Source organism: Parambassis ranga, chromosome 9, assembly GCF_900634625.1.
Source record: "Parambassis ranga chromosome 9, fParRan2.1, whole genome shotgun sequence".
Classification (NCBI taxonomy): domain Eukaryota; kingdom Metazoa; phylum Chordata; class Actinopteri; family Ambassidae; genus Parambassis; species Parambassis ranga.
This window is the reverse complement of record NC_041030.1, coordinates 17,272,607-17,285,428: the sequence shown is the minus strand read 5'-3', so window position 1 is coordinate 17,285,428 and position 12,822 is coordinate 17,272,607. Positions and strand designations below refer to the sequence as shown.

Genomic DNA, 12,822 nt, shown 5'->3' with positions numbered 1-12,822 from the left:
AGGCCTCCACTTTACACACCATGTAAATATCAGCTGTTCGAATCTCAACTAGCTGCTACTGCTATGCTATCAAACAGGTTGCTTAGCCTCTTTAGCCAACTCACTGTTGGCGTAGATAAATGTCGCAGCTCTATAGGGAGATGTTTGTCAACACACGGAAGCTCAAGTGAACACGAGAAGATGTGATTGTGTCTAGGAAAAAGCTGACGATGGACAAGGTAATAAACGACAAGAAACGTAACTGTTTTCTAGCTAGCCAGCTAGCTAGCGAGGTAACGCTAAGTGACGCTAAAGCGTGTAGATGAACATATGCTAACTTTCAGAGAACTTTAACGATTACAGATATGTGTCGTTGGCACTAATTAGTGCACGGCGGATTTGGCCGAGCTTGTAACATTTTGATTATATAGTTTTGTAACATAATAGTTTTTGAGTAGTCACGCAAAAGTTACAGGTGTTACATTAGCCAGGTGTCAATTTTAGATATATACATACAAGCTAACGTGATTTGCACATTTTCGTTTGAATGAATATGAGTTTAATACGTGCTTAAAGTGATCATTATTGCGTTTTAATTGAAGTGAAGCCAACAATCTGAGAGTTAAAGGTCGTTATTGATGACAGCCTTTACTTTGACCAGGAGAGCAAACTGTCATCAGCTGTCCAGACTGCGGACCACAAACACCAGAGGAGACAGAGGAAAGAGCCAGCTGAGCCTCATGGAGTCTCATCTCCACCTGTGGTGTTACCTAATCCTTATGTATCCAACCAGACTTCAAGAGGGTAGGAAACCATGACAGAACAATTTCAAAACATCATTCGCTTTATTTGTTCAACTACTCATTTTGTCTGATTTGTAAAGTAACTGGTCACATCTGAGCTCAAAGCCAGCTGGAAAAGGGGGAGATGTGTCAAGAAGTCACGGCTACAGCAGAAGCCGTCCTGTCAGAGAGAGCAGGGAGGATTTCCCACAGAGAGACAGGTCCACATGGGGGGACGTGCAGGCAAAGGTTTGTTTGGATTTGTGGAAGAAAAAATATGAGCTTCCTTCATAAAACTAATATCTGTGCTATATTTCCACAGACATCAAAAAGCAACAGTGACTCTCAAAGCAGAATCTCCAGCAGGAACTCAACAGATGCACAGAAACAAGGTAGCTATAAACACTGTGTGTGCTGCCTCTGCGTAGGGATGCTGTACACTTTCTTAACCTTTCAGTCCACACTCTATTTACCTTACTTATGTGATGTGTTTTGTTGCTTTTATTCAACCCATCTTAAGGTTTTAGGGGGACCAGATCTGCCCCAACCTCTGCAGGAAAGGCTAAACCAGCACAAACACACATGCCTGCTTTTGAGGTAAAGATGGCTGACTTTCCCGAGTTAGCTGGTATTCCACAGAGCAGAGCTGCGCCTCCTGTTTCTCAGAAAGAATGCTGGGGTCTGAGTTCTCCACCTGTCAGCCCTCAGATGCTAAAATCACCCTGGAAGGTCAGACTGTGCAAAGTGTACTTATTAAATAAAATATGCTGGCTGTTTATACTCACTCGTGACATTCTGATATTCTGTTGAACAGTCTGGCAGGAGAGAATCCCCAGCAGCGTCTGAATCTCAGCAAAGTGCCACTAATACTAAGCAAGACACCCCTGTCCTCCTGGCAGGTATGAGTCAGTCCTTCAGTGACCATAAGCCTGTGATAGTATTAATATCTGAAGTGATTGATGATTGTTTTTTTCTTATGTAAACAGGTCAGCTGGTGGTGACGTCCTGGGCTAATATCGCCTCTCAGCCTCCTAAGAAACCCGTTCCTGTGGAAAAGACGAGCAGCAACCACACGCAGGTATGATGAGTGATTTTATTATTTATTCAGACACTCAACAGGAGATTTGAAGAAAGCTGCCATTTTACATCTTTCCAGAAGGATGCGATGGCTGCTCAGCGGGAAGAGGGAGCCACAGGCAAGAAAAAAAGGAAGAAAAAGAAGAAAGCCAAAGGCACAGACACAGATGCCTTAGAGTCAGAGGAGGTGGTAGTTCCACAAGAGCCTCCAAAATTTGAGGTACAGAACATTAGTCTTACATATTTCCATTCAGTCCAGGAGTTTAGAAACTGCTCAAGATGGAGGATGATTGTTTCCTTTTTTTCTTTCAAGGATGAGGAGGAATTCCCTGGTTTGGCTCTGCCCAGGACTCACAGAGTTCTAATTGGAAGCAATGTAAAGCTATGCAATGAGGTACATAACATCAGAGTGTCATAGAGCAACAGAGATATTCAACAAAAAGTAAGATTTTTTCTTTCTGTGTTGAATTTTTAAGGAGAACCAAAGAGGAGGCCAGCACCACTCTTCTGACCAAAGTAAGGAGAAAGTCTCTGCAGCCAAAACCCAACCCACAGAAGCAGTTAAAAAAGGACAGGTCTGTGTTTGCTGTCACCTTTACTGAGCAAAACAGTATTCTGGTCTGTCTGAATGTGTCTTTAACACGTAGCCCCATGTTCAGTCTGTTGGTCAGCAGAAAGCTGAGAAGGTCTCTGGGAAGAAGAGTAAGGTCCCTGTGCAGCTGGACATCGGAAACATGTTGGCTGCCCTGGAGAAGAAGCAGCAGTCCCAGAAGGCCCAGCAGGACGCCAAACCGGTCATCCTCTCAGGTTGGTGACGTCTTCTTTGTGCAAATTATTTGAAAGTGTAATTTATTTAAAAGAAGAAGAAGAAAGGACCAACGTGCTATTCTGGTGGTACTTACTTCTACTACTTCTAAACTATCATTGTAGTTGGTGGAGGACTGCCTGTTGTCCCAAAGCGGCCCTCCGCCCAGAAGAAACCCTGGCAGCAAGACAAAATCGCACACAATCCCCTTGACTCCACCAGCCCTTTGGTAAAGAAAGGCAAGCAGAGAGAAGTGCCCAAAGCCAAGAAACCCACTCCTCTTAAGAAGGTAAGCCCTCCTTATTCTGAAGCAAAGGAGAGCATGTTTCCAGCTGTGCAGCCTCGACTTCAGGACTCTGTTTCTGTCTGTTTCAGGTCATTCTGAAAGAGAGAGAGGAGAGGAAACAGAGGCGGTTACTGGAGGAGAGAGGACTGCTGCCCGAAAACGAGACCGAGCTCACTAATAATGCCACAGAAGAAGAACAGTGTGATGAAGATGAGACGGGTTAGAGGACACATATGAAACAATCAAAGAGTCATAAGGGAACCGTTTAGTTTTAGGTCATTTTATAATGTGCTTCTTGTACCATAGAGGAGGCTGGCAGTCCTACAGAGGAAGGTGACGATCAGTCCGAGTTCAATGGCACAGATGAGATTGAGGAGGAGGAGGAGGGTGATGAAGACGCTGACAAAGACACGACAACACAGCAACAATCTGCCTCACCTGAGCCCTGCCTGGCCAGTGTTCCCAAGATCCACAGCAGGAAGTTCAGAGAGTAAGAGCTGCACTCCTGACTGCAGAGCCCTCATTAAAATCAGTGGTGTTCTCATGTTTCTATTAATCTGTACATCAGCTACTGCAGCCAGATGCTGAGCAAAGACCTGGACCAGTGTGTGTCCAATCTGCTGAAAGAGCTGGTTCGTTTCCAGGACCGTCTCTACCAGAAGGACCCCATGAAGGCCCGCATGAAGAGGCGGATCGTGATGGGCCTTCGAGAGGTCCTGAAGCACCTGAAACTCAGGAGGGTCAAGTGTGTCATCATCTCACCCAACTGTGAACGCATCCAGTCCAAAGGTACTGCATGAACCAGTAGCTGGCCTTCACTGTGATCAGAGCACTGTGAGCATTTTTAAAGCGTTTCTTCTTTACAGGTGGCCTGGATGATGCCCTCCACACCATCATCAACACGTGCCGTGAACAGGGGGTGCCGTTCGTGTTTGCGCTCTCCAGGAAAACTTTGGGCCGCTGTGTCAACAAGGCCGTGCCAGTCAGTCTGGTGGGCATCTTCAACTATGACGGTGCACAGGTCAGTTTATATTCAGCAAATCCCCACAGTACTGTTTTAGATATGTGTTTTCAAACAAGCTAAACATTTTTGTTACCTGTAGGACTTCTATCATAAGATGATTGAGTTGTCGTCTGAGGCCAGGAAAGCATATGAGGTGATGGCGCTGAGCCTGGAGCAGAGTGGACAAGAAGAGCAGGAAGAAAACACTGAGGAGCTGCAGACTACCAGCTTGGACGAGGAGTCCAATTCTGGGCCCGACACTACACAGCCACAGGAACCAGAGTACAGTGAGTTAGTGCTCTTTGAAAGTATAAAACCACCTTTAAAAACCTTTTAATAGTAACACATTGTTTTAACTGTCTTCTCAGTCAAAATCTGGAAGAAAATGTTAGAGAAGGAATGCAACCACACGTTCCTGACCTTCGAGGAGCAGCTCAGTTCCATGCACTTGGACAGTGAATGTACTGAAAACACTGATGAAGACGAGAGGAGTTGACAGCATCAAAGCCTTCTGTGCCTAATTTAAAAAAAAAAAAAAAAGAACTCATGTGTGCTGATCACCACCTGAGGAAAAGATTCATCACTGAGCCGTAGGAGGTTTGTGCCCGGCTGCAGGCCGTTCTTAAACTGGGGACTTTATGATAAGAATCTTGATAATTTTTGCAATGAATTACAATTAATCATAATCATGGGAGTGACTGTGACACTTCAAGAGATCCCACAATATGAATTTTCAGCCGTGAGGTCTGTGACCCTCTGTGGAGGGTGTGTTGATGACAGTTGATTGACAGTCTTAAATTTGGATTCTTCCATTAATTGCATTGGAACAGTGCAGAGATTTGTGGAGTTAGAGGCCCAAAAGAGACATGATTCAGAGATGAAGTGTGTCATGTTTTGGATACATTCAGGAAAAATCTTCAAATTCAAAAAAAAAAAAAAAAAATACACAATGAACTAACATATCCACACTAAAAAATCTTGTTTTTGTGATGAAAGTAGGAGGGGAATTCCCATTTAAATCCAGTTTTTATTGTCTTTAAATGAAATTATGCTTCTCTTTATGTTAAATCTTCTTCGAGCCCCGATACGCCTGAATACTGCCCCCACCCCCCACAGCCAGGAAGCTATTCTACGCAGTTTTTTTTTTCACGTGTGCAAATGGTGATACACAACTTCACTGTAGTTTAAAGATTAATCTCGTATTTCTCGGAGTAAGAAATGAGACCTTTGTTTTTTCAGGTTAGGTCGTTGGGTTCAGCACAGTGCAGCAGGACAAACAGCCACATAATGATAAGAAACATTACGAGCTGTTACCTCAAAGCTCCACAGAAAGAGGAACAAAATGACAGCATGATAAATCAGGACTGTTTGCTGGGTGACAATCGCAGAGTAACGCAAACACAGTTGAAGAATATTATGAAACATTATTGTGAAGAAGAAATGACTAATGTGAACTTTTGCGTTTATGTTGAGTACGTTTTGGAGGTGGTCTGGAATTTGTTTAATCTGAAGAGGCTATAATAACCTGTGTTGCTGATTTACATCTCACTTATCTGATCATTTACGGAGATAAAGTAAACACTATTTTTACAATGTGTTTCAATGGAACAAGCACAAGAGAATTGATGTCAGTTCCTTTGCTGTATAATGAAACATTGAAAATACACAGTCTTAAGTTTTACACAAATCTTAAAGCAAAGGTTCTTCACCTTTAGCATGCTCCTTATTGGTGGATTAGATGATATGCGGCAGGGTTCTAGATTAGTTTAGCACAAAGCTTGCAAATGTACCTTTTTTACCATTGTGGGACTAATAAAGGTTTCAATTATTATTATTATTATTTAACGGATGAGATGAGCAGTGCAGGATACTGTTGACAGGCGGTCTTTACTCCTTGTGCTAAGCTAAGTATTTGTTTTCTAATGGGATGCTCTGCTAAGTGGTTCTGACTGTGGCATTGAGACCAAACTGTGAAACAAAAGGAGCTGTGTGAAGATAAAAGTTGAGACAGAGGAAATTGACATGTTTTGTTTTTGATCTTACTCTTACTTTCAGTTTTTTGTATAAATCATGGAATATAGCTGCCCGTTTAAGATAAATTCCCATGATTATTATTTTTTTTATATTCATTTGAAATTGTTAAATAGCTAAAACTGTGAGGTTTAATTTTTTAAAAGGAAAAAAAAATCAGTTTACGATGTCATTTCAATAAAAAATCAATCAATTATAGTGTTTACTTGAAGTGAATCGGTCATTCACGGACAGCAGTAGTAGGCTGAAAATACTTCCCTGAGGAACCCCCAGGAAAATAAACATATATCAAAATTAAATTAAATTTATTTTTTGTTATTTGTAGCAATCAGCTGCAGCTGTGACTAACTGTATATTGAATAAAGTAAACTTAAAAAATGCTTAATTTACAAAACTATTTATTTGGTTTGAGAAACATCTTCCAAGTCTGAAAATTCATTCACAAATGGACAAAAAAAGCATCATCAGCATCTCAACCTGAGGCAAACGAAATGAAACTCAATTTAAACTGCAAGCAGTTAAAGCGTGCCAGCTTCGATAATTTTTGCACCTGTGAAGCAAAAACATCATCTTGCACGCCTTTATCCACTAAATACTACTGCACTCGTTGAATGAATATAAAAAGACGGTGATTTTACAATAACATTGTCCTGACATGACATAAATATATTATTATTTATAATTTTTCACAATAAAAACAATATTTAAAAAGAAGAATACATCCCCTGTAACGGTGGTGAATGGAACAGTCATGACAGCAGGTGATTGGATCACAAATGTGTGTGTGTGTGTGTGTGTTTATACTCTGATTCAGATCAGCGATCGTGCTTACATGATTGTATACATTAAATGTGTCTCAGCATGTGCTGCCAACGCTGAGCGCTGATGTGTCTTTGTTTGTGCGCATGAGCCGAATAAACCAGTCGGACCAGAATTCGTCTGTCGCTGAAACAACAAACAAGCTGCACAGATCATTATGTAATCAGCCTTTAAAGGGACACAGCTCAGTTGTTGCTTCTTTCTTCCTTCAGTCAGTCAAGAGCAGCACTGTCAGGATGCCTCCCGGGCACACATAATGTTTGACCTAAATGTTAGCATGAGACTGATGAGTGCAGGTCTCCTTCAAACGACCAATGAAGACACGTCGGGCGTTTCTTTCAGATACCTCGCCTGTCAACTATGAAAGTGTCTTTTGTATACATCCATCCAGTAGAAATTGCAGGATCAATAAAATAATTCCATTTTATCCAGCAGCAGCTTTCCCTCCAGCTTTGTCCTTTCATTCAACAGTGAATCACGAGGCAGGGAATGCAGGGGTGGTGTCTACGTATTCGCTGCCCATTAGTGCTGCACACACCCCCACTTTACTGGGATGAGGGTGTATCATCTTTAAGTTGGTGCAGTCTGTGTGGTGCTCATCCTTTTTTTTACAGGAGCCGTCTTGTGTCTGCAGGAAAACCACATTGTCACCATCCACCTCCTCCACCCTGCTGTAGTCCTCGGGTATGTCCTCGTCTTCTCTCTGACTCTGGACGTTCTCCTTCTCCAGGATGACAGCATCGTTGCCGGTCACCTCCTTCACTCTGCTGTAGTCCACCTGCGTCCCCTCCGCCTCCTGCATGTGTCTCTGAATGTCCACATAGCCGCTGATCGCAAAGGGTTGGACGCTGACATTGGCAGCACATTGGTGGCGCTCTGCTGTCCAGGTGGAAACGCCTCGATCAGAGGCCTCTCCACAGTGATCACGCTGCTGTTCCTGGTTAAGGTCCGTGCTGGGTAAACTCCCCTCTGAGTGAGTTTCGCTGTTTTTTACAATCTCATCCTTTTTTTCCCAGTGGTTTGGCAGCGGCTCCTTGCATAGGAGATCCTGGTCGAAGTGGAAACCCACAGGAATGATCAAGCTTTTCTTTCTTTTCGGAGGGTTGGTGGGGTCCGGTGAACGCCAGTCGTTGCAGTCGGACACGATTAGAAACTCCTCCACCTGGTCCATCCAGGCCACCAGAGGAGGAAGGTTCTGGTTGGCAATCAGGGCACTGATGACTTCTTCAGATCGTCCGCTCTGGAAGAGGAATTCAGTAAATCATTTTCAGGGTTCTATCACGAGGGATTTGAATGTAAAGTAGATGCAATGTTACCTTAAGAAGTTGAACATCAACTCCTTTTATCTTTGGACCAGGAACAGGGGGCAGAAGACACTGCTTCACACTGAGTAACAACAAAACCAACAGCCAGGAGTCAGGGCGCCATCTTTTACTTCTTATAAAACGTGGTTTAAATATCAGATACGTACGACTTCCTCTTCATGACCAGGATACATATTGCTGCAAGGAATGGAACCACAGAGAGGGTGGACACCAGGATCCAAAATGGCCTCTCATTAGGAAAATCTAAAAAAAAAAAAACAAAAAGGAATAACAAGCGTTTGTGTGTTAATTATTAACACCCTTCACCTTGCTGTAAAGACCTTGTGAGACTTACACTTGGGGACTGGCACAGAAGTGGTGTTGCTCCACTCGCTCCAGGAACCATGATCCAGCATGCAGCGCACCTGAACCATGTACATTGCCCCCAGCACAATGCTGTGCAAGTTCAAAAATGTTTGTGTGTCTGATGAGTAATTCTAGGCAGAGAAGGGGGAAAAAATCCATTTAATCTGTACTGGATTAACCTTAAACTGCATTTTAGTATGATTTTCAGGACGCATAATATTGTTTTTCTGCACTATAGTGATGCAAAAATCATACTGAGAAACTCATGAAGCACACACATTGTACTTGTACTTGGACACTCACTTTCCATTGGTGGCTGTTGTCTTGCTTGACTCTCAGTTGATATTTCACGGTGACCCAGCCGGACTTGGTGTCGATGTTAAGGGGAGGCTCCCATCGGATATGGAGGTACGGAGTGCCCTCCTGCTCCTTCACCAGCAGCGTGATGTTTTCAGGAGGGTAGGGCTTCACTGTCAAGATATAGAAAAGGTAAAACTTGATCTCCACACCTGGTGTAAATGCCTGTAGGATTGCTCCACTGTTATCACTGTCACTATGGCAACCACTTTATCCCTCTCCTCTCCTCTCCATCTTTGAGAAAAGGTAGTGGCAGTGTGTGTTACTTAAGAAATAACACAATGCGACTAGATTAGAACTTTCTGCATCAATCACTCGTAGAGCTGGACTCCACACAACTAGAGCTGCAGGACTAAATTCCTACAAACCTATCAATGTATGTGTGAGGCTGCATCAAGGCACGTTGTATCAATACACTACAAGACACTACAGACAGCAAACTAGTAGAAAAGCTGTTCCACCTGGTGAAGCAACAGGTTAAAGATGTTTTACCTGGTGACACAGGAAACAAGGAGTACATCATCAACGTGTGCTACGACAAAATTGAACAGCGGCCTCTCTAATACTCACTGACGTGTTTCTCAGGTGGATGGAAAACTGTGCATCCGTGTACCGTTACACGCCCAAAAAAAAATTAATATTTGAGCTAATATTTGATCCAGTCGGTTTAGATCCCTGGGAAAAACAACAATACTGCTTATAGTCGCCCGTAGAACTAAACAAAAGATGTGAAATCTGATCTGAGACTGTGGTCGGGTTTAACGCCGGGCACAAACCAGTTCCTCCTCATTCTGCTCAGGTTTTCATTCGCGCCTCGTGTCTGTCCCTCAGTAGTTTTCCATTCCTCGGGAAGATCAAGAAGGCTCCCAGGCAATAAAAGTGTGCCAATCATTAGCTCAGTCTATACAGACAATGCTTTGCTGTGTTGATCTCTGCTCTAATGACTGCACACATGTCAATAATTTAGAGTTTTTCACCCCCTGGTCTTGACACAAATGCACAGCAGAGCTGAAGCAGGTTGAGCTATTCTCTATTGTTCATTATTGAAAGTATGACCTTTATGTTTTTGCAACAGTTTCGCTTCCCTTCTCATTCAACAAACTCACCGATTTCCATCACATCGACGTCCAAGATGTCCGACGAGGTGTTCCCGAGGGCGTTGGAGGCCACCACTCTCAGGTAGTAGTCCACCCAGATAGAGGTGTGCTTCTTATTGAAGAAACACGAGTTACTTCCTGCAGAGCCGTAGTCTGGACACTCATGAATTCCCTTCAAGCTGTATGCAGACAAAACAAGACCTTTACTGACGGAGGGTGGCTGGACGCTGCTCAGTGCTCTACGCTGACATACGTGTCTGTCAAAGTCAGCATTTCAGAGTGAAACTATGCTGTGGGCAGTAAATCTGTGTTGGCAACACAGAACGACATTCAGCTAATGGTATGAAACGGAAACACACACATGTTCCTGTAGAAACTTCTCTCAACGATCACCCAAAGTGGGGTGCAGAGAAAAATATGCCACAGATCAGTGAATTCAAATGTCGAAGGAAACCATCAGTAACTCGGTCAGGATTCATTCTCTGGGGATAAAGAGTTAAATTCGAGGTAATGAATCATTGAATAGAAGTTTTGGCATTTTTCCCTGAGGCCAGGGCAAGTGAGGGTCACATGGGTGACCTGAATGTTTGAAGTCTGCAGGTTTACTTGCACAGCAACACAGATTTGTGGTCAGCTGACTGAGCACAAGGGTGTGAACGAGGGACCCGGTACTTTTCCATTTGCTTGTTTAGAGTGCGACACAACAGTTTCACTCTCAGGGTGATAAACTTATCTGAAACTAAACAGAACATCTGAAAATAATATAACGTGACTTGAAGGAAACGCAAATCTGGAAACACACTGACCGTTCTCTCTCGTAGAAGAGGCGGTGCGTGGTCGGCAGCCCTCCATCCGAGCCGGGCTTCCACCAGCAGGTAAACGTCTCCTTCTCAGGGGACCTGCAGCCAAGCAGCACCGGTGTTCCTGGTGGAGACGTGCCTGGAAACACAGGTGACGCATCAGCTCCCAAATCCTCAGTGCAGCACCTGTATCCAGACCTTTTGGTCTGTTTTAGAGAATTTCATGTGGCTAACATTGGCAGCAAAAGACACACACACAATTTTAAAAACTCAAAACAGGAAGTGTCCTTTTTCACCTTTAGTAAAACGGCGTTCATAAAGCCCAAGGCTACGTTCAACTCCCAGCACTTTCAGTCACACATTACCTCGGGTCTAATAACATTTTAACATCCTGTTGTAGCAACTGTGTCTATTGCTGTGCTCCATTTGGCGCCGCCACAGTAATAAACAATAGATGACAATTTGAGGAAAGCAAAGGTGGCAGCTCTTGTTGAGAACAAAAGCAAGTAGGTCACACATTCAAAGAGTCTGTCCCCTAAATGTATAAACAAAAGATGATGCGTTTTAATGCATTTTTCATTCATATGAAACAGGAAATGTTCAATCACCTCAAAACTAAAAGCTCAAAGTGAACATTTTTGAGAGAATTAAGCCTATTCTAGGCCACTTACTGCTGCTTTCTACGGCTGCGGACAGCAGCAGGACCACCGCCAGCCCCAGACCTCTCTTCATCCTGGCACAGAGTGTCACACGCTGTGGTGAAGAATAAGGGACATCGCCAGCATGTGGTTAATGAGGTGAACTCGTGGCTGCCTCTGTTTTTACCTAAAACAAACAGATATGGAGGGAAAACAGTGAGCGGGGCCAATAATTGTTTGTGCATGTTTGGGCTGACATATACAGGCCGCCTACGACCATCACATGCTGATGGAGGATTGTTGCATAAACACGGAGATGTCTTACTAAAAGTTCAGTTCTCATGTACGTTCTTATTCCTGCAAGTTCATCTTCATTCAGATCCAATGAATGAGATGAAGGTGAACATGACAGCAGAGAGCGAGCGTGCTGGTTCTCAGCTGTATTTATAGATTTGTTTCTTTTTTTTGCTGCGTAACCTCTATGAATAAACCAGCAGAGGAGGAGGTGATCTTGTCTCTGACAACCACACTGTAATTTGCGGGATGCAACAGGGGTGTGTATTTTTTTCCCCCCTCTCTTTCTTCCAAACTTTTAGACAGCACACACAAACAGAACACGCTGAGTTTCGTGCTGCGACACCTGTTCTAACAGGTTTTAGCAGGATCTGCTATTTAAAGGAGGCGGGAGCTGGATGAGGTTTATATTTCTCAATTCTGAACACCATGTCATTGTAAAAAAATAATAATAATAATAATAATAATAGCAAAAAAATGTAATCAATAAATTAATTAATAACAGCCTCTGTGTAACCAACAGACTTTTAATGATTAAAGGTTGAACGTACATATAATTAGCCCCAAAAAATAAGTTTCAATGAGAAGGTACCAGCTGAAATACTGCTCAGGTGACAGTTTATCAATTTATTTACTGTAATAATTGATTTATTATTGATCTGAAAATAAACTGATGTCTACAGTCTCCATTTTTCCATAATAGTTAAATTAAATGATATAAAACTACAGTACAGACTCTACAGAACCTCATGTTTACTAACTGTCCCAATCTTTTTGTATATTAGTCAATAATTATAATTGGCAATGCACAGCTACAGTGGGTGTTCATGTTGTTGCAACCTGCCACCCAGCAAACACACAAACAACACAAGAGCGCAACAACAAAAAATCCTACAAAAATAGTTGCACACTGTTTTTTTTGGTCACAGCTTAATATTACACAAATCAATAAATCGGTGATAACAGATCAATGAAAACACACTCACTGCTTCAGGAGCTCAGGAGATGTGACTGAGGGGAAAAGTATCCGTCTTCAGTCATGACAGATCCACAGACCCCCGCTCTCCACACCTGGCAACCGGGCTGTACCTCAGGTATGAGGATATGAGGAAGAGAGGTGTCATCTGAGTCACAGGCAGGAGGGGGCGTGGTCCACTGACGTCACAGGTTACCCACCTGAGTGC

The 12,822-nt window shown here is 43.1% G+C and overlaps 2 protein-coding genes across 4 annotated transcripts; one reads left to right on the top strand and one right to left on the bottom strand.

Annotated features, from left to right (window-relative positions):
• Positions 1–28: 28 nt before the first annotated feature.
• LOC114440844 (selenocysteine insertion sequence-binding protein 2-like) lies at positions 29–6,343 on the top strand. Of its 3 annotated transcripts, none has more exons than XM_028413404.1 (18): positions 29–218; positions 641–783; positions 863–1,010; positions 1,084–1,153; positions 1,282–1,490; positions 1,576–1,660; positions 1,748–1,839; positions 1,921–2,058; positions 2,152–2,232; positions 2,315–2,413; positions 2,498–2,645; positions 2,769–2,932; positions 3,019–3,148; positions 3,236–3,419; positions 3,498–3,718; positions 3,796–3,950; positions 4,033–4,219; positions 4,301–6,343. In XM_028413404.1, the coding sequence occupies exons 1-18, from the start codon at positions 210–212 to the stop codon at positions 4,426–4,428; spliced, it is 2,391 nt and encodes a 796-aa protein (XP_028269205.1). In that variant the 5' UTR covers positions 29–209; the 3' UTR covers positions 4,429–6,343. The 3 variants fall into 3 exon arrangements, with proteins under 3 accessions (XP_028269205.1, XP_028269204.1, XP_028269203.1); XM_028413403.1 differs by having other exon boundaries at positions 1,918–2,058; XM_028413402.1 differs by having other exon boundaries at positions 1,915–2,058.
• Positions 6,344–6,537: 194 nt separating this feature from the next.
• prlrb (prolactin receptor b) lies at positions 6,538–12,728 on the bottom strand. The gene is made up of 9 exons (XM_028413405.1): positions 12,625–12,728; positions 11,378–11,531; positions 10,713–10,845; positions 9,916–10,085; positions 8,756–8,922; positions 8,442–8,583; positions 8,254–8,350; positions 8,099–8,168; positions 6,538–8,022 (listed from the first exon to the last, which is right to left on the bottom strand). Exons 2-9 carry the CDS (start codon positions 11,436–11,438, stop codon positions 7,258–7,260), a joined length of 1,605 nt encoding a protein of 534 aa, XP_028269206.1. The 5' UTR covers positions 11,439–11,531; positions 12,625–12,728; the 3' UTR covers positions 6,538–7,257.
• Between the last annotated feature and the right edge of the window lie 94 nt (positions 12,729–12,822).